The sequence below is a fragment of the Pelodiscus sinensis genome, chromosome 25 (assembly GCF_052426305.1).
Source record: "Pelodiscus sinensis isolate ZL-2025 chromosome 25, ASM5242630v1, whole genome shotgun sequence".
NCBI classification, from domain to species: domain Eukaryota; kingdom Metazoa; phylum Chordata; order Testudines; family Trionychidae; genus Pelodiscus; species Pelodiscus sinensis.
In genome coordinates, this window is record NC_143076.1 from 771,036 (window position 1) to 798,840 (window position 27,805).

Sequence of the window (27,805 nt, forward strand, 5' to 3'; positions counted from 1 at the left end):
CGCACAAAGAATTTGAATCCCACCCACCTCCTCAGCAGAACCACTGTGCAGCACCCCCCTCCCTTGGAAAGTAAGTTGGAGGTGGTGGGCTGGGTGGGAGCGTGGGGGCCAGGCCCACGTGGCGGCTGCTCTTGGGGCCAGAGCTGAGGCTGTGGTGTATGGACAGCACCTTAGTGTGCCTAACACACTTTCAAGTGATGGCTGGACAAGGGCTCTCGTCTGTGTGTGTTTTACTGGCTTGGTGTTTTTTTTCTCCAAAGTACACGTTATCGGTTTGGTTTTGCTGCTCAACATCATTGCTTATTATAGATCTTCTCACACAACCGTAGCCACTGGAGTGTTCTCGTGAGAAACATGGGAGGAAAAGGGGCTGCCCACGCCCAGGGCCCATTGATGGTGTATTCACCGTTCAGTCTGGACTCAGAACGAGACGTGTTTGATCCGAGGAGAGTAAAAACCCCTCGTGGATGGGGGACGTGGCTCAGCTGATTCTCAGGCATCTAGGAACAGGCTGTTTTTCTAATTCGGCATTTTTCGACTGTGTTGAAACAAACAAAAAACAGTTTCCCTCCAGCTGTACCGCAAAGAGCATTCTGAAGAGGTGACCTCGGGCCCTGTAAATACCTTGCCAAGCTCCAGCAAGACGGCCAGACTACACCAGGTAACCAGCACAGTGGGCCCGTCAGGATTTCCCTGCGGTGGAGTGTGGCTGTGCCCCACCTGCTACAGGAATCCACTGGTGACATGTGATTTGTTTTGTTTTGGAACATGCCACAATATAGGATCTCTAATAGCAGCATTCTTCAAAGGAATGAAAACGCCCATATTAAGGGAAATACCCAGATGGACTCAGGGAGAGGCTGAAAGTCATTTTTCATATGCAATAGAATTGAAAAACATTTATTCAAAAGTTATCCGTACAGAAGCAAGAAGTCTTCTGTTTAAATATGATTCTTCCTGGCACACGCCCAACAAGCGCCCGTGACCTCAGTGTTGGTGCACGAGATCAAACTCACTCTGCTTAGGGAGGGAAAATCTTAGGGGGACACAGGTTACAAGTGCTGCCGACTGCCCCACGGTCACAGGGGAAGGCAACTTTGGCTCCTGTGGCTGGAGCTCTGGCTGGAAACCCCAGTGAGATCTCAGGACACAGACTGGTACAAATCGCTCCCTGCTGCTGTGCAGCTTCCAGCTTCCCCTCACCCCCAAACCCTGATTGGTTAATTCTGTGTCCTGCCACCCCCACCTCTGTCTGTCCCCAGCCCGGCTGTTAGTTCTGCCCCTGCCCAGACCCAGCCTCTGCCCATTTGCTCCTCCTGCAGCCCCTGCGGTTCTTCCCCCTCCCATCCCTGGGGCTAGAGGGAGGGAGGGGGAGAAGCTTTCAGGCATCATAGAGATGAGGAGCCAGGGGCTGGGTGAGGGGAGTCCTGTGAGGTCACAGAAACTGGGCTGTGTGAGGCCAGAGAGGCTGATTTCAGGGGTGCAGGCTAAGTGGGGATCCTGACCACACCCAGAGCCAGGGTCGGATTCTCTCCCCGGGGAGGGAGCCCGGCGGGAAAGTGAAGATCGGGGCCTTGGAACCAGCATCGATAAATGTCACCTGCCCCCGGCCACAGTCCAGACAAATCCGGATCCTGCGGGGGGGACTCAGGGGCAGGGAGGTTTCAGGAGAGGTGAGAGCCCGGAACCGACCTCCCCACAGCCCAGATCCCCCCCTCAGGGCTATGGCTGATCTCTCCCTTCCTGCTCACAGACTCTCTGGCCACCCCCACAACCCAGTCTCGCCCATCCCCCACCTCCACCTCCCAGCAATGTCTCCCCGAGGTGAACCCCTCACGGCCCAGCACACTGGGCCAAGTGTCAAATCTCTCTGGGTTGTGGGGCAGTTGCTGCCGTGTAGGTTCCCATCTCACATGTTTCCGATCCCCAGACAGGACGAGCAGGGGATTCGCCGTGTCTGGATCCAGAGTCACAGTCGCTGGGGAGAGAATCAGGGTGTGAGGGGCAGAGCTCAGCCCTGGGGGCGGCTGGGGCCATTTCTCACCCTCCCAGCAGGCCTGTTGTGGCTGGGACAGGCTTGGGCCCCAGGGAGCTGCCTCTGCCCTGGGCCCTGAGACTGAGCCGAGCTGTCACTGCAGCGCCTCAGCCTGGGCAATGGGACCCGCTTCATCAGCCTCTCATTTGTGTGCAGAGGCTGCAGCCTCCTGCCCCCAGCTTGGGCTGCTCCACCCCCAGGGCCAGGCCCAGAGCAGGAGGGTTCAATGGGGGGGGGGGGGGCAGGAGGCGGCAGGTTCCAGCTTCAAACCCCAGAGGGAAACTCCCTCCCCTGCTGCAGCCTCCACCCCCCATCCAGGGCACAGAGGGGAGGGGGCAGCGCGGGGGAAGAGCCACCTCACCCCAGAGAGCAGGGCCTGGGCATTAGTCACCCCCAGGGCAATGGAGGGTCCAGGGCTCTTCAGGGCAGCTGGGCTCAATGGGGGGAGCCCAACTCTGGCTTCTGGCCAGCACAGGGCAGAGGCTGGTGCACAGGGCAGAGGCTGGTGCCCAAGGAGGGGCTGCGCTGATCAGCTGCCCCGACACAAAGCGCAGCCCCTGCCTGCAAAGCCCCCTGCCTGCAAACTGTGCCCATAGTAAGAAGTGGGGGGTCCGACCATCCCATTTCTTAAAGGGGCAGGACACGGCCCCTCATCCTTCTGCTCCAGTGCCCCTGTGGCACCTCACCGCTCAGTGGGCAGGTTTGGGGCTCTGCCTGTCGTGGTCGCTGGGGGTTTGGTTGGTGACTTGAGCCACAAGCTCAGGAAGGTGTTTTCAGTCTCCACTCGAAACCTCACCTTGTCTGAAAGGTCCCAGGAAGTTCCCTCCTCCTCCTTCCAGGACAGAGGGCAGCACGTCTGGTGGGGGAAGGGAGAAGAAAGGTGAGATTTCAGGAGTCCATATTGTACACGACATCCCCAATCCTAACACACAGACCTGGGTTTTCGTTATAGCAGAGACACACTTGGGTGCATCTGCACTACAGAGAAGATGGAGGCTGCCGCTATCGATCTTCCAGGGTTCGACTTGGAGGTCAAGTGAAGACAGCTAATCGCACTGAGGGGCGCTTCTGTCAATGCCGGTAGCCCTCATTGCACGAGGAGTAAGAGAAGTCGGAGGGAGAGAGCTTTTCCCTCCACTGCCCGCTGTGTGGACAGCTACTTCGACTGCAGCTATGCAATTAATGCAGCGGAAGTTGTGCAGCTTAATTCGATTTTGTCCCACAGTGTGGATTCACCCTCAGGTACTTAATATAAAAAGGTCTGAAGCCTCCTGATTCCTCTGTCACTCAGGCCTGTCCCAGCAAAGGAACCAACATCCCTGCAGCCTCACAACCATCCCAGGACAATGTGTGAAGAGACTCGCTTTCTCCCCCAACATCCTCTCCCACCCTGCAGACTCCACTTGGGTTCTGTGCCTGGGACAAGTGGCTGAACTGCACCTTCCACCCCCAAAATAATAACATTCTTAATTTTTTGTATGAATTTTATTCATTGCACATGTTGTTAATTGCACATATTTTGAGATTGCAAATAGATGATAGTAAAGATATACATGAAATAATATTTGAACTTTCTAATTTTTAATTTTGCACTCCTACATGTACTGTGCATGGGGCGAGTGCCCCACTTGTCCTACCCTTGTTACGGCTCTGCGTTGTCTGATTCTGTTCCTGACATTCTCTTTCTATGGTGACACTCACTCTCCCTTCTCCCGTCCCTTCTCGGTACCTGTGAACTCCCTCAGTGTCTCCGACAGCGCAGTCGTTTGCCGGGAGAAACCCCTGACTCATTCGTCTAGTTCAGGAGAAATCTCCTCTGGCGGCTGGAACGGCCCCGTCTCACACCTGGGGAGAGACAACGTCACATGGGGACACTGCACCGAGTGACTCAGTTCCCCAGCTCTGGCCAGTGGGTCGCTGCTCTGCTGGGCCTGGAGTTCGAATCCTCCAGTTCTCCCAGCCCGAGAACAGGGGCAGCGCAGCCCTTGGCCCTGCAACGTCCCCTCAAAGGTCCCATGAACAGTCTGCAGCCCTGGCCTGGGGAGACCAGCTGGGGGACTGTGGCAACGCAGTCGGGGTTCCCCCTGATCCTGCAGCCCCATAGCAACGAGAACAGACTCCGCCAGCCCATAGAATAGGGAGGGTTTATTGTTCCTCCAGGATACAGCCCAGCATATACGTGATATGGCTACAGGGGGCAGGGCCAGGATGCCTCAGACCACTTAGGTTAGGGGTCCATCGCCCCTAGCCCCCAGCTTAGGCTGTTCTCTCCATGTTTCCCAGACAGCAACTGCCTCCCTCCCAGGCCCTGCCCCACAGCCAGGTGTGGGGCTCCACCTCCCTTCCTTTGTCTCTCCCTCTGGGAAGAGACTTGTTATCTTCTTAGGCTGGGCCTGGGTGTCTGGGCCAATACACATCTGGGAGAGCCAGTGTGAATACACATCTGGGAGAGCCAGGAGGACACGGGGTTACAGAGCAGACAGCACCACCACTACACCACAGGGACTAAAGGGGAACTGAGTCTCCACGGCCAACTCACCCCTTGGCCCCCAGGTGCTGAGGGGCAGGAGGTTCCTACGTGAAGGGCTGTAGGAATCTGCCCACTAGGGACTAGACTGAGACACCAGCTCCCCCCTCCCCAGCCCATTCCCACAGGTCTCCAAACAGCCCTCGGGTGGGACAGACTCTGGGTCCCTGCTGCCCTGGGCTGAATGTGCCCAGTGCCCAGCAGTGACAGCTCCAGGAAACACTTGAGCTCAGACTGTGCTCTGAATGGGGAATTCCAGAGTCTGCTGGGCCAGGGGAGAGCCGCAGGCTGACGCTGATCAGAGATTTGTGCCCAGCCTGTGACCTTCCCCTCACATCTGGCTGCAGGGCCCTGGGGAGATGTGGTGCCAACATCAGATCCCAGCTCTTCCCCTGCACTGTGCAGTGTGAGGGAAGCGAGAGACGCCTACCTGCTCAGGGTGCGTCTCACGTCCTGGAGGAGAGAGAGAAAAGAATCTCAACCCCTATCCACACACACAGAACCCAGGGAAGGGATTTTGCAAACATGGGAAGAGAGGCCCTGCCCTGACCCCAGGGCCATGATCCCTTGAGTGAATGGGGCTTTGCCATCTCTAGTAGCTCTGTGCCTGTGACTCTGCAAAGCACAACAGGCACTCACACGTCAGCAATGCACCTGCCGAGTTACACCCAGATCTGACGGCTGGACCCCAGCGCTTGTGATTCAGGAGCCTCCCTTCCCTGTGTGGGGAGCTGGGACGTTTCTCCCTCAGTCTCACCTGCAGGAATTCACTCGCTGGCTTCTGACACGTCCCCTCCAGCTCACCGATCTGCTCACTGAGATGGGAAATCTGCACAGAGAGTTTCCCGTCAGCGTCAGTCTGGAGCCTCCCAATCTCCTCATCCAGGTTCTCCAGCTGGGCCAGCAGGAGCTGTTCTTGTTCCTCCAGGAACTGCCGCAGCTGCTGAAACTCGGCCACAATCTTCTGCCTCTCGGCTTGTGTCTGTTTCTGTATGAAAACCGGGCTGGTCAGGGGCATGGGCAGAGCCTGAGAACCTGTAATACCATCTGTGGGTATTAGGCTGAGGCATCCCTCTCTTTCCTGTTTGGCCCATATCCGTCTAAAAGGGATGATTCCCTGCCTGTCATGGGCAGCAAGTTCTGTTATTCTTGGACTCTGGGAAATCACACCCAGAGCAGCAGGGGACAAAACTCAGCATCAGTGTTCTCTTTAATCTTCTCCATCCACGTGTGGAATAAATTTTTCAATGTGCACCAAGGCATGTAAATGTGCACCACCAGTTGAAACAAAATCTAGCTGTGAACATTCTGCGAATCAGCTGGGCAGCATCTGAATCTCTCCTGAGCTGCTGCCCAACATTCAGACCTCCCCCTGCCGGTCCATAGCCACAGGCACCTACCAGACACTCCTGACTTCTCCCCTCCCCCGTCGCTTTCCATCCCAGCAGCTTTTCTCTCTCTTCCCGCAGAGTCTTCAAATGGGCCTGGATTTTCCCCTGAGGAAACAGAAATGAGCTGGGAGGTTTCATTGTGAGGCTGAGAGGGGTGGGGAACGGAGCGTTTTCCCACCCACAGCACCAGTGACTGTTGGTCCCAGTTGCAGTGTGACATCAGGGCCCCCAAGCAGATGAAACCTTATTAATACAGCCTGGGAATGTGCAGAATCTGACTGTTACCAGGCAGGTTGAGTCTGTTTAGTGGTTAGAGAGAGAGCTCAGTTATCGCCGCGCGTTGTTGGTGTGTGTGAAACGATTGGCAGCGCAGCCCAGGACCGGCCCTGACTCGCACTGGGGGTGAATCAACACATCTCTGTGTGAGGGGATTGAAATAGCTAAGAGATGCCAAACCCAGGAGCCACCAGGGCTTAAACAGGGGCTGGGAGCTCAGCTCTGGGGGCTGCGCTGGTTGGACACAGCTGGGCTTGGCACCAGGGCCAGCCCATTAGTTGTAGGGAGGCTCAGCAGAGCAACGTCAACGGGCCCCTGGGCAGATCACCAGGCTCTTCTGTCTCCCTCCATTCCCCCGTCTGAGGGCCTGAGGAGGCCTTTTGTCCGGCTTTACGCTGCACAGTCCAGTTCTGTGGGGCTCTGTCCCTGCCTGGTGGGGACTCAGCCCTGGCCGTGGCTTTGTCTGGTGAGAAAGGGACAGGAGGAGACTGAGGCTGCAGCAGGAGGGGGCGGCTCCTCCACACAGAATGACGTAGGTGGGGATGGTCTGACCGAGGCAGGGACAGGCCCACAGAGGCCGACCAAGCATTGAGGGTGGGCCTGGGCAGGTAGACGTGAGCATGTCCTGTGCTCTGGGGATGGGTCAGTGGCCCCCATAATTAAACAGGCTGATTTGTAGTAAGTAGGGTTCAGGTTTGCCCCAGCGCTGCCCTAAACCCTTTTTAGAGCAACGCCCTCTGGGCAGGTACCCGCTGCCCCAGTCCCTGGTACAGCTCCCGGCAGCAGTGCATTCTGGGAGATTCCCACAGGCTGCCTGGTGGGACTAATGGAACCTCGCTGGCTGGTCCGTGCCCAGGTACCCACTGGCACAGGTCAGACCGACACTGGGCAGCTCCAGCCTGGGGATAGTTTTGCTCCATCCCAGTCTGATCCCAGTGGTGCCTGCCATAACCCTGTGCTGCCTGGAGTCCTGTTGTGGGTGGATTCAAGGTGCTCCAGGTCCCACACAGTATCCAGCCCAGTGACCTCCTCTAGTGCCGGCCGCAGCATCTGAGTTTAACCCCTCCTAGAGCAGCCCAGGAGTTCAGCAGCCCAGTGGGAAACCTCTTCTCTCTGCTGGGCCTGGGCCTGGGCCTGTAGCAAGGCGTCTTTCCCTCCTAACTCACACATTTCATCACTGCAGTTGAGATAGCAACATGGCCTAGTGATTAAGCTCCTGGACTAGGTCTGGAGAAGCTGGGGTTCCATGCTGAACTCAGCCACTAACTCCTGAGCCTTTGTGCCTCCATTTCCCTCTCCACATTTTGTCCTCCTAGACTGTAAACTGCTCCGGGCAGAGATTGTCCCTGGCTGGGTTTTGTGCAGAGCCTGGATCTCACGTGGGGTCTGTCAGGGCGACTGTGATGCAAATACAAGTAACAATAAATTCTGGCAATAAATCTGTAGCAACAGTCTCTTGTAACCCCCCTTCTCCAGTCTGAAGGCAGCACAGTCCCATAGCCAGCCTGCTGCTGACCCATACCCCTCCCATTGGGTAACGGCCCCTCATTTCCCGGGGGGGGGGCTGGGTCCAGAAGGATTCCGCTGAGCATCTCAGAGACGTTTCTCTCAGCTGGTGTCTTTAAGGACTTGCTCTGTGGCCTCAGTTAGCCCTGGCCAGAGCATTTCTTTTGTCACAGCCTCTCCCGGGAACAGTCAGGGAAATTAGCCAGTGAGTAAAACCCAGAGTAATTCCCAGCAGACAGGGCAGCAGTTTCCCTACCTTGTACTCCTGGGCAGCCTCCGCTATGGGCAGCACCGTGTGCGCGCGGTGAGCCCGGGACTCTCTGCAGATCACGCAGATGAGGGCTTGATCCTCCTCACAGAACAGCTTCAGCGCCTCCTGATGCTCCTCACACACCCCACCCCCGCCTGCCTCCTTCGCTGCCTGCAGGCTCAGCTGTCTGACTAGTTCTACCATGTTTGCCAGTGGCCTGTTGGGCCGGAGGGGGCCCTGCTGCACCGGGTCCCTGCACTGCGGGCAGGAGGCGGCTGGGTTGGGTTCCTCCCAGCACCGGCTGAGGCAGGCGCGGCAGAAATTGTGCCCGCAGGCTGTGACCACCGGGTCTGTGAAATACTCCAGGCAGAGGGGACACGTCGCTTCCTCCTGCAGGCTTTTCACCGGGCTCGCTGCAGCCATGGCTCCTCCGGGCTGGGGAACAGAAATAGTTTCGATTTCCTGAGCTCAGCCTTTGCCCCGCCTCCAGCTACAACTGGCTGTGCCCCTCCCTGGAGCTGACTCAGGCTGTTTGCTGGATTGGAAGGAGCCAATGAGGACAACACAGCCCTGGAGGCTTTGTGAGCAATGTCCCACTAGGGCTCTGGCCCTGGCACCCACCCCTGGGCTGGTGTGGAGGGTCCCTGGGGCATCACAGGTTCCCCGGAATCCACCAGGCTGGGCTGATCAGCTCCCAGAACTGTGTGTATAAGGAGTGAAAGTGAGGCTTGTGCAGAATTCATTGTGTTTGATGTCTGATGTGGACATATAAAGTAATAGTTGAGTATTTATGTGTATCTAGTTACATGCTCAGGGTTGCACAGTTTTACCATGTTCAATTTTCACAGCAGTGGGAAAAGTTAGGGGGAGGGGCAGGCAGTACTCGGCTCAGACAGTTACTATTCAGTGATAGAAATGTAGCCGTGTTTGTCTGGTGTAGCTGAAACAAAATACAGGACTATGTAGCACTTTAAAGACCATCTTGTTAGTCTTTAAAGTGCTACATAATCCTGTATTTTATTCAGAGACAGATACTGAGATTCAAACAGTAAAATCTTTATTCTTAACCCACAAATTGTCAATGTGACTCTCAAAACAGACCAAGTCAACGTCCTTCAAGGATAAGAAGTTCTCAAGCAGCCCGGCTCTTCCTGGGCCTGTGTGGAACTTTCAGTTCCTATGAAGGGAAAGATTTTCCCCTCGGTTTGCGAGTGGACAGTGAAATCGAGGTTCGCTGGCATCTGCTCCCTCCAGCCCAGTGACACCCAATTCTCAGGCCCAACACTTATCCCCGCTGGAATCCATGTTCCGGGCCCGATCCTGACGGGCGCTCAGGCTGCTCGGCTCGTTCTAAAGGAGCCGCAGTGTCAAGGCGCTGCCGATGTTACTGACTTTACGGGTCCGCACAGGAGCGGCCAGGCCGGGTCAGACAAAGGCCCCCCAGCCCCGTGCCCAGTGCGGGTGCCCCAGGGGGCGGGAACAGAACAGGGATCCCCAGTGACCCGCCCCCTGCGGCCCGCTCCCAGCGTCCTGCAAACAGAGCCGGGGGGGGGGGGCGGGAGCTGCCTGCCCAGGGCGAGGACCCGCCCCCCCCCGCAGGTGACACGTTCCGGGGCCCGGGCCCGGCCGAGTCCGCGCGCTCCCGCCCCAGGGGCCCGAGAGGCGGGTCCGTGTCTCGGCCGGAGGGGGCAGGGGGCAGCGCGCAGGCGCGTCACTGGGCTCCGCGCTCTCATTGGTTCGTGGAGCCCCGGCCACGCCCCCTTCCGAGTCCCTGCCCCGCCCTCGGCGTCTCTGGGCGGCGCCGTCACTCCCGGCCGGACAGCGGGGCCAGAGGAATCCCCGTCAGAGCAAGGGGCGGGGCAATTGTGCGTCACTGGGGCGTGACAGCCCGGGGAACCCCTGTCAATCGGAGCGAGAGCAAGGGGCGGAGCAAGCAACGTCACAGTGGGGGGCGGGGTCCGTTGGGCACCAGCTGCGGCCAGGGGCTGCCACGGGAGCGCTGGGGGCGCCGGGATGCAGAGACAGTGGAGGGGTGGGGGGAGGGGCGGGGGTTGCACCGCGGCCGGGGAGGGGGGCGCTGCCGGGTGTCAGGCTGCGAGGGGGCGCATGGGACTCGGGGGAGATCGGACCCGTGGGAAAGGGCAGCGCATCGCCCCGGCCCGGCGCCCAGCAGCGGAAGCAGCATCTGCCCGGGGGCCTGGGGGCGTGGCCAGGCATGTCTCGGTCTGAGCTAAGCCCGGGCGCTGGATTCTGATCGGAATTACTGACCCGTTGCGCATGCGCGGTCTGACCGGGCCCGCCCCATTCCGAACCCCGCGGCCGGGTTTTCAGCGCGTTCCCGACCGTGCTCAGGCCCCGCCCACCTCGCAGCGGTCTGCAGGAGCGTCACGCGCCGCGCGCCCTGAGGTGGGAGCCGTTGTAAGGGGCCGTTGGTGCCGTTACTCGCTGCGGGGGAGGGAGCGGGGCGGGGAATTGGCGCGTCACAAACACTCAACCCGCGCGTGCCCCCCCCCCTCGGGCTCCCTGATGCTCCCGCCGGGCTCGGGGTGTTTGCGGGGGCGGGGCGGGGCTGTGAGGGGGCTGCAGAGTGTGCGGGGGGGGGATTTAAACACAGGGTGGGGAGGGGCACAGAGACCGGGGGGGGGGTCTGGCTGGGGCAGGGGGCTGAGGGGCCCGAGGGGGGGGGGGCCAGGCGGAGGGGGGGGTGAGCGAAGCTTTGGGGGCCTTTTTTGGTTTTTATTTTTGATTTTTTTTGTATCCTCAGTGCTGGTGCCTCAGACCCCCCCCCCCCGGACCTGCCCCCCCACTGCTGAGCTCAGGACAGTGACACGGCCCCGGTCCCCAGCCCAGCGGCAGCCATGGCTGCAGAGAGCCCCGTGGAAAGTGTCCGGGAGGAAGCGCCGCGTCCCGTCTGCCTGGAGGATTTCACAGCCCCTGTCGCTCTGGAGTGTGGGCACAATTCCTGCCAGGCCCCCCTCAGCCCTCAGGGCAGAGACACTGAGCAGCAGGGACCCCTCCGGCCCAACCGGCAGCTGGCAAACGTGGTGGAACTAGCCAAGCCGCTGAGTTTCCAGGCAGCACAGAGAGCAAGACGGGACGGGGTGTGTGGGGAGCACCAGGAGGCTCTGAAGCTGTTCTGTGAAGAGGATCAAACTCCCATCTGTGTCGTGTCTGACAGATCCCAGGCTCACACGGTGGTGCCCTTACAGGAAGCTGCCCAGGACTACAAGGTACAGAGTGACTGTCCAGTGTGTTTTAATTACAGTGTTATGTCACTGACAGTTACCAGGCACAGTTGTGACACAGCTCAGTAAAGCCTACAAGAGATGCTGTAAAAAGTAAATGCTGTGGCTTTGTGGCAACTTACGTAAGATACCTCATGTGGGAAATGTTTCTCTGAGGCTCTGAATCCTGAAACCCAGCCCTCACTGGTGACAGGGGGGGTGTTTGCACAGGGGACGGTGTTAATAATCAGGGTATGTCTACACTACAGCACTAATTCGAACTAACTTAATTCGAATTAGTTAATTTGAACTAAGCTAATTCGAACTAGTGCATCTAAAAACTAGTTCGAATTAGCATTTTGCTAATTCAAACTAGTATGTCCAAATTGAGTGGACCCTGAACCAAAGTTAAGGCTGGCCGGAAGCAGTGCCGGTAGGGCATCAGGTTAGGACTTAAGAGTATGGAACTGCTTCCTCAGGCTAGCCGAGGGCTGTGCTTCAAGGGACCCGAACCCCACCCCGGACAGACAGTTCAGGGTTCCCCGCTTTTTTGTCTACCTCGATGAGGGACAGCAATGCAGTCCTGGCTTGGAGTGCCCTGAGTGCCCACACTCGGCACATCACAGCACTCGGCCATCAGCCCGGCTGCACTTGCCGCAGGCTGCCATCCAGAGGGGTCAATCGGGGGGCTACAGGAGAGTTTCCATCCCGAGGAGCCCGCAGAGCCACCCCAGTCCTCCTCATCGGGGGCTCATACCCCATTCCTCCCTCACATCCTTCCACTTACCCATCCCTAGCCCCCCTTCCTGATGTACAAAATAAAGGACACGTGTGGTCAAAAATAGAAACTCTCTTTATTTAACAAAACTGGGGGAGACTGGGAAAAGGAGGTGGGAGAGGGGAAGAGAGAGGGTGGGAGAGGGGAGGAGGGAGCTGGAAGGGGGAAGCCAGGGAAACAAGGAGGAGGGGAATACAGATGTGATCTCATCCCAGAAAAGAGATTTTGGCCTTGGAAAGGGTTCAGAAAAGGGCAACTAAAATGATCAGGGGTTTGGAACAGGTCCCATACGAAGAGAGGCTAAAAAGACTGGGACTTTTCAGCTTAGAAAAGAGAAGACTGAGGGGGGATATGATAGAGATCTATAAAAGCATGAGTGGTGTGGAGAGGGTGCATAAAGAAAAGTTCTTCATTAGTTCCTATAATAGAAGGCCTAGAGGACACCAAATGAAATGAATGGGTAGCAGGCTTCAAACTAATAACAGACCTTCTTCACAAAGCAAATAGTCAACCTGTGGAACTCCTTGCCGCAGGCTAGAACTATAACAGAGTTTAAGGAGAAGTTAGATAAAGTCATGGAGATTAGGTCTATGGAGTGGTATTAGCCAGGGGATAGAAATGGTGTCCCTGGCCTCTGTTTGTGGAAGGCTGGAGATGGATGGCATGAGACAAATGGCTTGGTCATTGTCTTGGGTCCATCCCTTCCAGGATACCTAGTGTTGGCCGCTGTCGGCAGACAGGGTACTGAGCTAGATGGACCTTTGGTCTGACCCAGTACAGCCATTCTTATGTTCTAAGCTCAGGGTCGGGTCTCACTGGACCACCTTGATTTTCATGCAAACCTGCTCCTAGGTGGCCAGGCTGGCAGCTGTCCTGCCCTAGATGGCCACTTTCCTGTGCCTAGTGCGGAGGTCGTGGACGTTGGACTCCTCCCCCCAAACCTGGATGAAGTCCACAATCTCCGCACTAGACCAGGCGGGCACCCACCTTTTGCAGCCCCGGGCAGACTCCTGGGAGCCGCCAGCCTGGTCCCGGGAAGAGGCGGAGGGCCGGGTGGCAGCGGGTGGCTGGCTCATGCCATGCCAGGTGCAGGGTCTGCTGGCTGGGTGCTGGGAGGCTTGCACCTGGCATGGGCACCGTAGCCAGACCGTGCCCCTTTAAGGGCTCCGGGGCCGGGAGGGGGGGCAGATGAGTTTCCCTGGTGGTGCCCAGAGTGGCCACCAGGGCAAGCTGGGAAGGGCTAGCCTCCCACTAGTTCGAATTAAGTGGCTACACAGCCCTTAATTCGAACTAGGCGTTAATCCTCGTAGAATGAGGTTTACCTAGTTCGAATTAAGTGCTCCGCTGTTTCGAATTAAGTTCGAACTAGCGGTTTGCCTGTCTAGCGCCTATGAAAGTTAATTCGAACTAACAGCTGTTAGTTCGAATTAAATTTGTAGTGTAGACATACCCTCGGAGAGGTTTAGATCGCAGGAGGTACAAGCCACTCTGTCAGTGAGCTGCCTTGGGATTGGAGAAGAGGAGGTTACAAGCTGTTAATGATTGAAAGAACAATCTGTCATTTGCCTTATAGATCCGCAATGGCAGCAGGGACCTGCAGAACATCCAGCAAGGGAAAATCCCTTCTCTGAGCAGGTCACAGTCCACTTAGACAAACTGTGGGAAGGAAAGGTGGGGCAGCACCTAGTCGCTCATAGTCGCCAAGCATGTCAGGGATAGAGTTTAGCCCCGTACCCTGTTAGACCTACACTGCTCCCTGCCCCTCAGCATCACTGAACAGTGATGAAGTGTGGCCCTTTAGGAGGAAAAGATGCCTTGATAAAGCCCTAGGTCCAGCAGGGAGTGAAGGTTTCTAATAGGGATACTGAACTTCTGAGGTGCTCCGTGAGGGGTTAAACTTCAATGCAGCCACTGACACTAGATGAGGTTGCTGAGCTGCATGCTGTGCGGGGCCCCGAGCGCCTTCACTCCACCCATAGCAGGACTTCAGGAAGTGCAGGTCCATGCCAGACACAACTAGGATTCAACTGGATTGTAGCAGGAGTTCAAATTGGTTAACTGAAGAGCTAATGCTTATCCGTGCTAGTTACTGGTTAAACTCCCCACTGCCCCAGCAGTGCCTGGTTCCCTCTGGCAGCTAACATCAGTCTGCAGCTCCTGGGAGTTCCCATCAGCCAGCTGTCCTTGTGGCCACCCCCGGCAGACCTCGCGAGAGATCCCCGGCCCAGGAGAGCCCATTTCCGCTACCAGCCCTACCTGTCAGCAGGTTAAAAAACTCCTGTCTCTGATAAAATTGTGATCAGTTACATAATTAGTATTGTTAAGCATTTTTACCTCCCTAATCCCCAGCTGCTTCATTCTTTATAAAGGTGCCACCACTGATCCTTCCCCCACCCTTGTAGGTGTCCTGCTGCATCCTCAGTCTCTTCTTGTGTCTTTTTCTATGGACACAACCATGTCCAGGGCGAAGTCCCTGCTGAAGAGGGGCAGAGCTCCACAAAACTTGGACTCTCTTAAAGACAGACAAATGGGCTCCCGACATCTGCTGGGGTTTGCCCCTGTGCTTATCTCTGTTTCTTCAGGAAAAATTGGAGGCCCATTTGAAGACTCTGAGGGAAGAGAGAGAAAAGGTGCTAGGAAGGAAAACAACAGCAGAAGGGACACGCCAGGAGTATCTGGTAGGTGCCTGTGGTTTGAAACAGCAGGGACTGGCAGTGGGAGGACTGTTAGGAGGCAGACTCGTGTGGCCTTGGTGACATTGGGCTTGTTTGTGTTTCTCCTGGATTGTGGATTGCAGGGTGAGATCCATGTGTAGACAGGCCCTGAGCATCCATGTCAGCGCATGAGTTAATGTCCAGCCTTTGTAGCTTTCCCAGAAATCCTCCTCAAGGGAGCTGAGTGTCCCCCTAAAGGGTTGTCTGCTCACTTGGTGTATTAACATGTTTCTCCTTTTTCCTTCCTGGGTATCTCTGTCAGGCTAGTGCTGAGTCTTGCCTCGTGCTGCTCAGGGTCTGAATTTCCAGAGCCCATGAATATCAAAAGATGCTGCCCATGACAGACATGGGAACATCCCTTTCAGAGGGACACAGGGCCCAAAGGAGATGCTGGGAGAGCCACCTCTGCCTACTAACCACAAAGTAGAGTCAAATGTCACACATTTTAGGGTTTTCCAAGAAATTCTCCCTGCTTCGCACTCAGCTCTCCCTGAAAGGGCCCTGGGCTCCATTCATGCCCTTGACCAACCCTTTCCCTGTTTCCATACAGAAATGGACCCAAGCCGAGAGGCAGAAGATTGTGGCCGAGTTTCAGCAGCTGCGGCAGTTCCTGGAGGAACAAGAGCGACTCCTGCTGGCCCAGCTAGAGAAGCTGGACGAGGCGATTGAGAGGCTCCAGACTGACACGGTCGGGAAACTCTCTGCCCAGATTTCCCATCTCAGCAAGGGGAAGTGTCAGAAGCCAGCGAGTGAATTCCTGCAGGTGAGACTGAGGGAGAAATGTCTCGGCTCGTCACACAGGGAAGGGAGGCTCCTGAATCACAAGTGCTGAGGTCCAGCCATTAGATCTTGGTGTAACTCCATGTGCATTGCTGCCATGTGAGTAACTGCCATGCTTTGTAAAGTTACAGGCACAGAGCTACTAGAGATCGTAAAGCCCCATTTGCTCAGGGGATCCATGTTCCTGGGGTCAGAGCAGGGACTCTCTTCCCATGTTTGCAAAATCCCTTCCCTGAGGTCCCCTGTGTGTGTCCAAAGGGGCTGAGAGTCTTTTCTCTGTCTTTTTTCTAGGACGTCAGGAGCACCCTGAGTAGGTACGTGGCTCTCACTCCCCTCACGCTGCACAGTTCAGGGAAAGAGCTTGGAGCTGATGTTAGCACCACATCTCCACAGGGTGCTAAGAGGCAGATGTTAGAGATGAATATCTCTGACTCATTTAATTCTGCGGGTCGCACCCTCACACAGCAGACTCTGGAATTCCCCATTCAGGGCACAGTCTGACTTCAAGTGTTTCCTGGAGCTGTCACCTCCCTGTGTACTGTGGGGTGGAACATGGGCCTGTCACTGCTGTGCACTGGGCACATTCAGCCCAGGGCAGCAAGGACCAAGAGTCTGTCCCACCTGAGGGCTGTTCGGAGACCTGTGTGGAAGGAGCTGGTGTCTCAGTCTAGTCCCTACTAGACAGATTCCTTCAGCCTTTCACCTGGGAACCTCCTGTCCCTCAACGCCTAGAGGCCAAGGAGTGAGTTGGTCATGAAGACTCAATTCCCCTTTTGTCCCCCAGCTAGTCTCCCCAGGACAGAAGTGAAGAACAGCAGTGGGACCTTTCAGGAGAAGGTTGCATGGCCATGGACTGTGTTGCTGGGAAAATTGGAGGAATTATGACTCCAGGCCTGTTAGAGCTGAGACTCACTAACCAGAACTTATCAGCAGTAAATGAAATACAATCACATGGAATTGTTTCTGTCCAGGTGTGAGACGGGGCAGTTCCAGGTTCCGGAAGAGATTTCTCTTGAACTAGAAGAACAAGTCAGAGGTTTCTCCCAGAAAACGATTGCTCTGTCGGAGACTCTGAGGGAGTTCAAAGGTACCTAGAAGGGATGGCGGAGGGGAAAGTAGTTCAAGTATCTGAGACCACTGAATCTGGCCTATGAAGCCAACCTTCCCCTGCCTCAATTCCCACATGGAGAATGACGGTCCCATCACACTGCTCTCCTTAGAGACACTGAGCGAACAGATCCAACTGCTTGCAGATAGCCAGGGGTTTGCAAACTCTGAACCTCCCATTCAGAGATCAAAATGGCTAAAGTTACTGTGATGGCCACGTGTTCCGCCACCACAGCTCCACGTTATAATAAGAGGCAGTAAGTGAATGAGAAACCAAGTGGGAGAGTGTGAGGAGGGAAGAGTAAATCTCACTTACAGCTTCTCTTCTGGGACAGGTTGCGGGGATGTTGGTTCCATTGCTGGGAGGTGCCCGAGTGAGAGAGAGAATGAAAGTTTCAGACTTTCATACTCAATTCCTGAGTGTGTCTCTGTCTGGTCTCTGATACAATTGAAATGCAGAGTTCAGAGTGGGACATTGTTATAAATAGGAGAGCCTGGAATCTCACCTCTCTTATCCCTTCCCCCACCAGACACTCTGCCCTCTGCACTGGAGAGAGCAAGAGGAAAATCCTTGGGAGCTTTCAGACAAGGTGAGTTTGCAGGTGGAGATTCTTTAAATGATGAGAAAATTCCAGTGAAAACATCTTCATGGGATTGTCATTGAAGTTACCAACCAAACCCAGCGACCATGGTGCACACAGCCCTATACCTCACCCACTGATCTGTGAGAAGCCCCAGGGGCGCTGCATGGAGACCTGCAAACACTTTGAGAAACAGTGATCTATGAGGTATGATGCTAAATGGGTGAAGTTAAAGCACACAATGTACAGCACCTTCAAGCTCAGATTACACTGCTCAGTCAGTTTCAATATGGGGTTGATTTCCAGCAATAAATAGTCTGTGAGCTGCCTGGCTTCCACTATATCAGTTCGTTCAAGGCAAGAAACTGCTGGATCCCCAAGAGCTGTTACATCTAGTGCAGGCCTGGGTAAAATACAGCCCATGGGTCGGATCCACCCTACCAAGCCATTGGATCCAGCCCACAGATGCCACTCCCCATCTCAAGTCACTCAGAAAGCTACTGTGAGCCTGGAGGGGAGGAGGGAAGGCTTCAGGTGCTGTTTCCACCCCCCAGGACAATCTCATTGGCCAGTTTCTGGACAGAAACAAAGCACCGTGCCCCCTTCCCTCTGGATCATAATTATTCACACACCCACATGGCCCTGCAGCTTGTGAGAGGGTTGGGCAGGCTCCCTGCCTTCCTGAGGTGCTTGGCCTCTGGCCAGGAGTCACTCAGATAAGTCTCCTGTCCAGAGCTTGCCTCTGCCACCCCAACCTCTCCCTTCCCCTCCTAATCTCTGCTCCCCACTCCTGTCCCGCACTCTGCATACCCAAACTCTGTCCTCCTCCTGCAGCTATATATGCAAGAGCTCTCACTGGTCAGAAACCCACAGTCCCTTATTTGTCCACAAATGAACAAAGAACTGGTGGATTCTCCATCTCTTGATGTCTTCAAGTTACTGGGGGACTTTCTAGAAAATACACTGTGGGAAAACTGGACTACGTGTAATGGCTTGTGCCACTGAGGGGGTCAGACTGCATGACTGAGGATATCTTCTGATCCCATTAATTCATGAATTTTAAGATCTCACCCTGGAAACACTCAGCACACATGTTTAATAATAAGCATCTGAATGGTGGTGTTACCTTCACTGACTCTGTGTTGTGGAAAGGGTTTATAACGTCTCTGTCAGATGAGAGAGCAAAGTTTGTGCTGCAAATCCATGAATGAAGACTAAGGGTTTCAAATACAACAGTCTACATTTAGCCTATGTCCATATTCAAGCAGATGAATATGTGGCTTGTTATAAGAAACACTGGGTGCTGAGAACTAAATCCCATTGTTGCAGAGGCAGTAATGTTGTAACTCACGCCAGGTACAGACAGAAATAAATATGGATTTGGGATCTAACTCCTGTGTGCTGTTTATGGCATATCTAGACTAAAACTTTTGCCTACAATGGCAGAGTCTGTGCAGAATGGGGATGTGGAAAGGATTAAAGCCCCTTTTGAAATGTCTCCCTCTTCTCCCCCTGCCAGGCTGCAGAACACCCATGTTTGTCTCCAGCTCAGCCCCCGGCCTGCAGAGCCAGGGACAGGAGATGGCCGTGGCGGAGCCTGTGAGCTTCGAGGAGGTGGCTGTGTGTTTCTCTGAGGAGGAATGGGCTCTGCTGGACCCAGGCCAGAGAGCCCTCTACAGGGATGTGATGCAGGAGAATTATGAGGCTGTGAACTGGCTGAGTAAGGATTCCTGTCCCTTTGGGTAACAGCAGCTGGGTGGGGTCTGGAGCATCTGGGTTGGGTTTGGTTCAGGGTTATTCATTGCCTCTGCCTCCAATGTCAGGAGTATCTGCCCCAGTAATCCTGGCTCTTGTGTGAAAGACTCTCCCCTCGGTGCTCCCTCCCAGGGAAAGCAGGTTCAGGTCTCATTCCACTTCCCCCCTATCTTGCCCATCTTGTGCTTTGACCAGAGGTGTGAGTGGAAGGGCTCAGGCAGGAACAGCAGGTACCAGAGGTCTGGGTCTGTCTGCTGTTAGTGGCTGCAGGGTCCCCTTGTGGCAGTGTGCGCAGGCACTGGAAGGAGAGTGCGGTTGCCAGAGTCCTTCCCTGCCTGTAGCTAATCTCTGTGACATGCTGGTACTTGTCAGTGAGAGGGGCTGGATGCTGGGGCTGAGGGAGGGTGGATGAGGCAGTTCACGCTCTGTGAGTATTTTGTCCGAGGTAGCTCTGTAGTAGAGAAACGTGAGCAGAGCTCTCGATGCATTTCAGGCACAGGCTCGTCTCCTTTCAAAAGTTCAGCTTAATTCTCTCTGGGGCTCACTTGTCTCTCTGTGCAGCGGAGATAAATCATGTCACCTGTCTTGTATTTTTATATCATCAGGTAGGAACTTTTTCTTCCTGTGTGAATGTCTGGGTTCATGCTCAGGAGACCTGTGTTCAGTTTTCTGCCTGTCAAAGTCCTCCTGTGTGACCTTGATCAAGTCCCTTAGACTCTCTGTGTGCAGTCACCTCTCTCTTTACTAGCTTTTATAGAGTGTCCCTGTTTCTCAGGGCTGGGCAGGATACTTACACTAAAGAGGGGTGATGCTTAGCTCCATATGAGCACTGCAATAGCACAGTGTGGTCCTGATTTAAACCAGAGTTCCCAGGTGCTGCTGTGATTGATAATTTTGCTTCCTGCAGTGACTGCAGTGCCATAGGAGTTGCTACTAGCACCACAGAGCGTTGATATGGCTGTTCAGGGCTTCTGGAGCCTTGATGCCAGCGGCACTGGCAGAACGTGAAGCTAATCCATGCAGCACACCACAGGGTTGCCGCTAAGAAAGACCCAGGCTCCATTCGGAGGCTAAGGCACTCGGCCAGGTTTATTGTGAAAGGAGCAGGGTGCTAGTGTCCCAGCACCTCAGGCACAGGTATAGTGAGACTTGTTCCAACCCAATAATGGTACCAGCTCAGTCAGCAGCTAGAACACTGCCCCTCAGCCAGTATCAACATGCCCCTCCTGTGGCTTCTCCTCTCATATTGACCAAAATAAAATGCATGTTGCGTTCCATGTGTTGCTACCCCACTTGGCCTTCTGCCTCTTTGTTTGAACAAAACATGCATATCCATTATCCCTTCATCCTGCTCTTGTGCACAAGGGTCAGTGAGCTATCTGTTAGGACTGTGTGTTTGCAGTTCCTGCAGAGAGTGTTGAGTTGATTGCCTTCCTCCTGCTCAGGAATGTGATTTCTTGGTTAGTTGATAGCAGTGCTCCACCATTCTGCCAAAGCCTGGCTTGTTTTAGTTCCAAAATAATGGACATAAACAAGATAATCCTAGTCATCAGATCAGAATTTTCCCATTGACTCGTCACACAGCACACTTCGCACAAGCTTTCTTGCGATTGTGTGACAGTGGTAGCACAATGATCTCTATTGTGGCTCTTCCGAACACTAAATGCAGGTCCGAGAAGGGGTGGAGGCAAAGCTGAGGGGAAGGCGCTCACAAGGTGCAAATGTGGTAGATTCTGTGCCTCCTTGGAGCGGCCCCAAATCAAAGGCCAGGCTCACTAGAAGAGGCAGACTGGGAAACCACACAAAGGCTGCTGCTGGCAGAATAGAACCGAGGCTACAGACGGGGAGCTGAGTAACAGCCACAAGCATCAGAGAAGCAGCACGGCCCAGCTCCACCCTGGCTGGTCGCTGGAGAAGCCCAGCGCCACCCTGGGCCGCTGCGGGAAAGGCAACTGTTGTAGGCAGCTAGCAAGGCCCACCCAGACACAGGTAGTCGGGAGCATAGGCAGGGCCTGAAGCAGCCTGCCAAGGATTCACTTAGCTGCTCAGACAACTTCCTCTGCCTCTTTCTGGCCCAAGTAGAACTTCTGAGCCAAAGAGCAGGGGGAGCCCAGCCCACCTGCCAGGAGCTTTGTGGACAGAGCCTTGGGGAGCTAGAGCTAGTCCTTCTTCTCCCAAGTCCTAATGACCTGGCATGTGGCCGCTATAGTCTGAGCCCTGTCTGGGGGCCTTGGTGTCAGACATGCCAGCCCTCCCTAGAGCTCCCCTTGTGAGCAGTGTGTTCCTGTCCTGCCCTGAGATACTGGGGATGAGGGGGATGGAATGGGCTTTGAGGGGGACTGAGTTGTACCCTAGAGAGTGCAGCAGAGTGCTCAGCTCCCCTGGGGAAAGAGCTGGGCCATTCTCAAGGTGGGGGGAGGGGATGCGCCTTTACTGCAGGTGTGTGTGTGTGTGTGTGTGTTCTGGGCTCTTGGAAAGGAGCCTCTCTGGATGGGTGACTCAGATCCTGACTCTGGAAGCAGTAATGGCAGAGACCTTAATGAACAAGATCAGCACTCGATTAATTGCTCTCCAAACAGGATTTCCACTCTCTGAAGTTCATGTGATCTCCTGGGTGGAGCGAGAGGAGGAGTTGCAGGTCCCAGATCACCAGAGCTGTGAGGAAGGGGAGATCATCAGTGGCATCCACACAGGTGAGCAATCAGTTAAATTGCCTCAGAAACCAACTTATAGCAGGTGTTAGGTGTGTGTTTTCATGAAGTCTGTCTGATTCTTTAGCCTGTCTTCAACTTGAGCCAGAGCATGGTGGATGAGGAAAGGCTGAGTTTTCTCTTCTGTGGAAGAGTTGTGAAGAAGGAGGGTGAACTCATCTCATGATAATTCAATCATTATTTGAGCGTGTGTCCCCTTTTCTATTCCTCTTTTAGAGTTTTCTTTCAGCTCATCATAGACAATAACTCCTGTCTGGATTATTTCTCTATCCCAACAGGTGATGGGATGCTGACTGAGAACTATGATCTTGTGCAGCAGGAGGGATCGGAGCAAGTGTCTCTATGTGGGATGTTACTGGGAAGACCTGAAGGGCATGTTTCCCAGATACGTGAGCAGGGAGAGACTTGCGAGAGTCAGTATAGCCCAGAAAGGCAGCATGGAAATCATCCAGGAGGGGGACAAGATAAATCCAGTCACAGGAGCCGAGGGGAGAAAAGAAACACAGAAACCATTCAACAGAAAATCCCCTATCAACAGTCACCCTGCACTTGTAGTGACTGTGAAACTCCTATTGAACATCAAAGAGCCCGTATGAGAGAGAAGCCCTTGAAGTGCTCTCACTCTGGGAAAAGCTTCAGTCAGCACTTGCACTTTACGAACCATCAGATACTACATATAAGAGAGACACGCCATAACTGCTCTGACTGTGGGAAAAGCTTCAGTAGAAGCGATCACCTTGTAAGACATAGGAGGACCCACACAGGAGACAAACCTTTCAATTGCTCTGACTGTGGGAAAAGCTTTCTGAGGAGCTCACACCTTGTTACACATAGGAGAGCCCATACAGGGGAGAAACCCTTCAACTGCTCTGACTGTGGGAAAAGCTTCCGACAGAATTCACACCTTGTTAACCATAGGAAGACCCACTCAGGAGACAAACCTTTCAATTGCTCTGAGTGTGGGAAAAGCTTCAGTAGAAGCGAACACCTTGTAAGACATAGGAGGAGCCACACAGGGGAGAAACCTTTCAATTGCTTTGACTGCGGGAAAAGCTTCAATGAGAAGTCACACCTTGTTAGACATAGGAGAACCCACACCGGAGAGAAACCTTTCAATTGCTCTGACTGTGGGAAAAGCTTCAGGAAGAGGTCAAATCTTGTTCTCCATAGGAGAACTCACACAGGAGAGAAACCTTTCAATTGCTTCGACTGCGGGAGATGCTTCTGTCAGAAGTCACAGCTTGTTAGACATAGAACAACCCACACAGGAGAGAAACCTTTCCCTTGCTCTGACTGCGAGAAAAGTTTCAGTACAAGTTCAGTGCTTGTTACCCATCGGAGGACCCACACAGGGGAAAAACCTTTCAATTGCTCTGACTGTGGGGAAAAGCTTCAGTAGATGTTCACACCTTATTAGACATAGGAGAACCCACACGTGAGAGCTACCCTTTACCTGCTCTGACTGCATAGTCGGTGCTCCTGCCTTACTAACTATGAGATAAAACATACTAGAGAGTCGCCTCATAAAAACATACAAGAGAGTCGCCTCATAACAGCTTTGATTGCAGACAAGGCTTCAAACACAGGTCAGACTTTAACATAAGAATGGCCATACTGGGTCAGACCAAAGGTCCATCTAGCGTAGTATCCTGTCTTCCAACAGTGGCCAGTACCAGGTGCCCCAGAGGCAGTGGACTGAAGATGATGATCAAGCAATTTTGTCTCCTGCCATCCTTCTCCAGCCTTTGACAAACAGAGGCGAGGGGCACCATACCTTACCCCCTCGCTAATACCCTTTTATGGACCTAATCTCCATGATTTTATGTAGCTCTTTTTTAACCCCTGTTACAGTCCTAGCCTTCACAGCCTTCTCTGGCAAGGAGTACCACAAGTTGACTGTGTACTGTGTGAAGAACTTTCTATTATTAGTTTTAAACCTGCTACCCATTAATTTCATTTGGTGTCCTCTAGTTCTTATATTCTGGGAACAAGTAAATAGTTTTTCTTTATTCACCCTCTCCCCACCACTCATGATTTTATATACCTCTGTCATATCCCCCTCAGTCCCTTCTTTCTGAACTGAAAAGTCTCAGTCTCTTTAGCCTCTCCTCATATGGGACCCATTCCAAACCTCTAATCATTTTAGTTGCTCTTTTCTGAACTATTTTAATGCCAAAATATCTTTTTTGAGGTGAGGAGACCACATCTCTACCCAGTATTCAGGATAAGAGCGTGCTGTAGATTTATATACGGGCAGTAAGATATTCTTCATCTTATTTTCTGTCCCGTTTTTAATAATTCCTAACATCCTATTTGGTTTTTTGACTGCCGCTGCACACTGTGGGCATTTTCAGAGAACTATGCACGATAACTCCAAGATCTCTTTCCTGTAGCTAAATTAGCCCCCATCATATTGTATGTATACTTAGGTTTATTTTTTCCAATATGCATAATTTTACACTTATCCACATTACATTTCATTTGCCATTTTATTGTCCAGTCACTCAGTTTGGTGAGATCTTTTTTTGAAGTTCTTCATAGCCTGCTTTGGTTTTGACTATCTTGAACAGTTTAGTAACGTCCGCAAACTTGGCTACCTCACTGCTCACCCATTTCTCTAAATCATTTATTAAGTTGAATAGGATTGGTTCTAGGACTAACTCTGGGGGAACACCACTGGTTACACCTCTCCATTCTGAAAATTTACCATTTATTCCTACCCTTTGTTTCCTGTCTTTTAACCATTTCTCAATCCATGGAAGGATCTTCCTGGTTATCCCATGATAACTTAATTTACACAAGAGCCTTTTGTGATGGACCTTGTTAAAGGCTTTTTTGGAAATCTAAGTACACTGTATGTACTCGATTTCCCCCTTGTTCACGTGTGTGTTAAACATAAGACAATCTACAGACGAGAGAGAACTATTCAGCTGCTTTGACTGTGAGGAAAGCTTCAGTCAGAGCTCAACTCTTGTTAGCCATTGGAGAACCTACAGTGGGAAAAAACCTAGAACCTGAGTTCCTTGTAAGCTATGTGTCCAGGTGGCTGTGCCTCAGCCTATTAAATGCCATATGAGCTTATAGGGCTTTGGTGGGGAGAGATACCTCTATCCACTGGTCTCAACCCCAGCCCAGTCCTTCTGTGGCCAGAGGACAGTTGGCTATCCCATGGCCCCAGACCCAGAGTTACCATGGCAGGGAGAGGTGGGTCTCCCTCCTCCCCCTTCACGGTAACATGTGTGCTGGGGCAGCAAGAGCTCGTGGGAGTCTTTTCTCCTTGATGTAGCCTTTCAGTGGCCTACATGTCAGTCCCCTCCATCTTTAAGATCACAGCCCCAGCTAGAGCTTTCAACCAGTAGTCCTAAGATTTTCCATCCATGAGTAGAGTGAGTTTTTTCTTGTGCACAAAGAGTGACATCCCGTGTGCTTGTTCAGATGTGTGCCTACGTGGCACCCACGAGTTATTGAGAGTTTTACACACACACATGCAATTTAAATTATGGAAGAAATATACTAAACCAAAGGATAATTAACAAGGTGCGTGACCCTGCACACATGCACCCTGAAAATGTACCAGCTTGGCACCCAGTCTCATTCCCACCCAGACTTGCTCTACTGTTCCTGCATCCATGAGCTCCCCATCTCCTCCACCCCCACCCTGTGCACCCTTTGCCACCAGCCCTGCATTGTGCCCCTAACTTCTGCAGTGTCCCCTTCATCCCAACCCCTGCACTTTCCTCCCAGTCTAATCTAGTCATAGGCTGTGTCTAGACTGGCCAGTTTTTCTGGAAAATCAGCCGCTTTTCTGGAAAAACTTGCCAGCTGTCTACACTGGCCGCTTGAATTTCCGCAAAAGCACTGACTTCCTACTGTAAGAAATCAGTGCTTTTTGTGGAAATACTATGCTGTTCCTGTTTGGGCAAAAGTCCCTTTTGCACAAAAGGGCCAGTGTAGACAGGGACTTTTTTGCGGAAAACAAATAGCTATCGCAAAAATGGCAATCGGGGCTTTTTTGCGGAAAAGCGCATCTAGATTGACCACGGAAGCTTTTCCACAAAAAGTGCTTTTGCGGAAAAGCGTTCGTGCCAATCTAGACGCTCTGTTCCGAAAATGCTTTTAATGGAAAACTTTTCCATTAGAAGCATTTCCGGAAAAGCATGCCGGTCTACACGTAGCCATAGTGTAGTAATTTGTAAAGGATAAAAAATGAATGCACCATCCCTACTCCTTGATTCTAAAACTCATTCTGCAGCTGCAAGTTAATGACATTCAGAAGATGAATTTAGGGATATCACCAGAAAACTATCCAGCTCTTTTTCTTCAGACCACATTACTTCACTGTATATAGGACATAATCTAATTATAGATTATATTTTGTATAGTATCTGCATGGTTTAGACACCTGTCAATCATAGAAAAGTCCCTTTAATATGTCATCAGTTGCATATTGATTTAAGCATCAATAGAAGATAATCAACAGCATTAAAGTTTTAGTTGCCTCTACACAGTGCACGTGTGTGTGAGTGAGAGAAATAACTTCCACGGGGACAAAAATAATCATTGGCACAATCAACACTATTGATGTGATTGATGCCTTCACAAATGACAAGAATATTGAGGGTCAGAGAGAATTGTTCTTGACATGATTTAGGCTGTTAAATATGAACAGGGCGCAGAACATTTCTCTAGTCATTTGCCATCTATTTTATCCCTCAGATAACCTGCAGATTTACCTTTTGAGATCCCAAGGTGGAGATCTTTAATTAAGAGGAATTAGAACCAGACCTCTACCACATGGCCCCGATCTCTAGAACAGCCAGTCCCTCACCACTCTGGGTCCTTGGCTTTGGCCTTGGCTGCTGGAGTGAGCCCCCTCACCACATGGCTCTGGGCCGGGGCTGCTGGAGTAGCTGCTGGAGTGAGCCCCCCCACTGCCTGTGATGCCGCTGCGGCTCAGACCCTGGCCAAGTCTGTCAAAGCATGTAGTACTCACAACACAGCTACGGCTGGAGCAGGCCCCCATTGTGGCTCTGGCTCTGGCCCTGCCACTGTCCAGGACCGCTAGAATAAGCACCGTCTGCCACACAGCCCACCCTGGAGCAGTTGAGTAGGCACTGCGTGGCTCTGCTTTGGAGGTGGGTGGGCCTCAGCCTTAGAGGGAACCCTACTCTCCACACTGCAAACTTCTATCCTCAGAGCCAGACCTCACACCTTCTCCAACTCTTTGCCCCAACCCTAAGTCCCTTCCCACAATCCAAATCCCCTGAGCCTCACTCTGGCCACATGAGCTAACTTTTTTGTACCAATACAGAGATTGTGTCACACATTCCCTCCCTGTGGGTACCCTGTCACGCAGTCGGGCTGAGCCCAAGCTGTGTCCTGGAATCCCCGAAAAACAAATCCTAATATCCTGTTTCTAATTGTCCAGCAGAGGCCCTTTTATTACTGAAACCCAGCCCCTTAATTAACAGAAGCATCACCACCTCAGCTAAGGTCTATGAGTAGAGTCCTTGATTAACATAAGCCTTGCCTTCTCCAGGCTGGGGCTCCCCAGTGAGGGGTTTGAATCAACAGAAACACAGCCTTCCAGGCTAAGGTCCTGCAAGAAATGTCTTTACTTAGCAAGTGCACAGCCTTCTCGGCTCAAGTCCACAGGTAAGTGTCTCTAGTTCACCAGTGCACAGCCTTCTCAGCTCAAGACCAATGACAGGGAACTCTTAGCGTGGGCCAGCAAAGGGGTCGGCCCCTGGGTTGGAGGTAGCGGGACCCAGGCCCTCTTCCTCCACTGGGTCCCAAATCAGAGCCCTAAGGGCAGCGAAACAGTCCACTGACCGGGTTGGTATGAACAAGCCAAAACCATTCAAGTATTCCCTCCCTGGGCCACTTTCTTCTATGCAGCAGCTGCCCTACCTGGCTAGGGCCACCGAAGAACTCAGTGCCCGTGATGCCACCGGGAGCCCATTGGGGGCTTGTATCTCCAAGAGGCTCTGGAGGAGAGTCTCAGACAAGGGCACCTGTGAGACTCTCCCCTGGGCATCCCCACAAGGGCCTCTACATTGCCCTCTGTGCCTCTTCCCCCCACCCAACCACCTTTCCCCTGCTCTCCCTTCCCACTTTCCTCTCCCCCTGCCAGTAAAACAAACTTGACTTTTCCCTGCTGAAAGAATGAA

General features: G+C 53.2%; 3 protein-coding genes across 5 annotated transcripts in view; 2 read left to right on the top strand and 1 right to left on the bottom strand.

Moving 5' to 3' along the window:
- Positions 1 to 867: 867 nt before the first annotated feature.
- On the bottom strand, positions 868 to 8,887 carry LOC102461210 (zinc finger protein RFP-like). Of its 3 annotated transcripts, XM_089773383.1 has the most exons (7): positions 7,992 to 8,573; positions 5,963 to 6,058; positions 5,320 to 5,550; positions 4,993 to 5,015; positions 3,765 to 3,880; positions 2,832 to 2,891; positions 868 to 1,978 (listed from the first exon to the last, which is right to left on the bottom strand). In XM_089773383.1, exons 1-5 carry the CDS (start codon positions 8,406 to 8,408, stop codon positions 3,823 to 3,825), a joined length of 825 nt encoding a protein of 274 aa, XP_089629509.1. In that variant the 5' UTR covers positions 8,409 to 8,573; the 3' UTR covers positions 868 to 1,978; positions 2,832 to 2,891; positions 3,765 to 3,822. The 3 variants fall into 3 exon arrangements, with proteins under 3 accessions (XP_089629509.1, XP_089629507.1, XP_089629508.1); XM_089773381.1 differs by having other exon boundaries at positions 3,765 to 5,550; positions 7,992 to 8,887; XM_089773382.1 differs by lacking the exons at positions 868 to 1,978; positions 2,832 to 2,891 and having other exon boundaries at positions 4,993 to 5,550; positions 7,992 to 8,887.
- Positions 8,888 to 10,661: 1,774 nt separating this feature from the next.
- LOC142826104 (uncharacterized) overlaps positions 10,662 to 27,805 on the top strand; it is a 284,204-nt gene continuing 267,060 nt past the window's right edge. Inside the window, 1 exon segment of the mRNA XM_089773349.1 lies at positions 10,662 to 11,215. Within this exon segment, the coding sequence (XP_089629475.1) occupies positions 10,844 to 11,215 (372 nt within the window). The 5' untranslated portion in view covers positions 10,662 to 10,843.
- LOC102457051 (uncharacterized) lies at positions 11,312 to 23,644 on the top strand. Its single transcript, XM_089773273.1, has 9 exons — positions 11,312 to 11,316; positions 14,470 to 14,665; positions 15,252 to 15,464; positions 15,773 to 15,795; positions 16,453 to 16,568; positions 17,119 to 17,178; positions 18,689 to 18,889; positions 21,504 to 21,617; positions 21,914 to 23,644. Exons 1-9 carry the CDS (start codon positions 11,312 to 11,314, stop codon positions 23,032 to 23,034), a joined length of 2,049 nt encoding a protein of 682 aa, XP_089629399.1. The 3' UTR covers positions 23,035 to 23,644.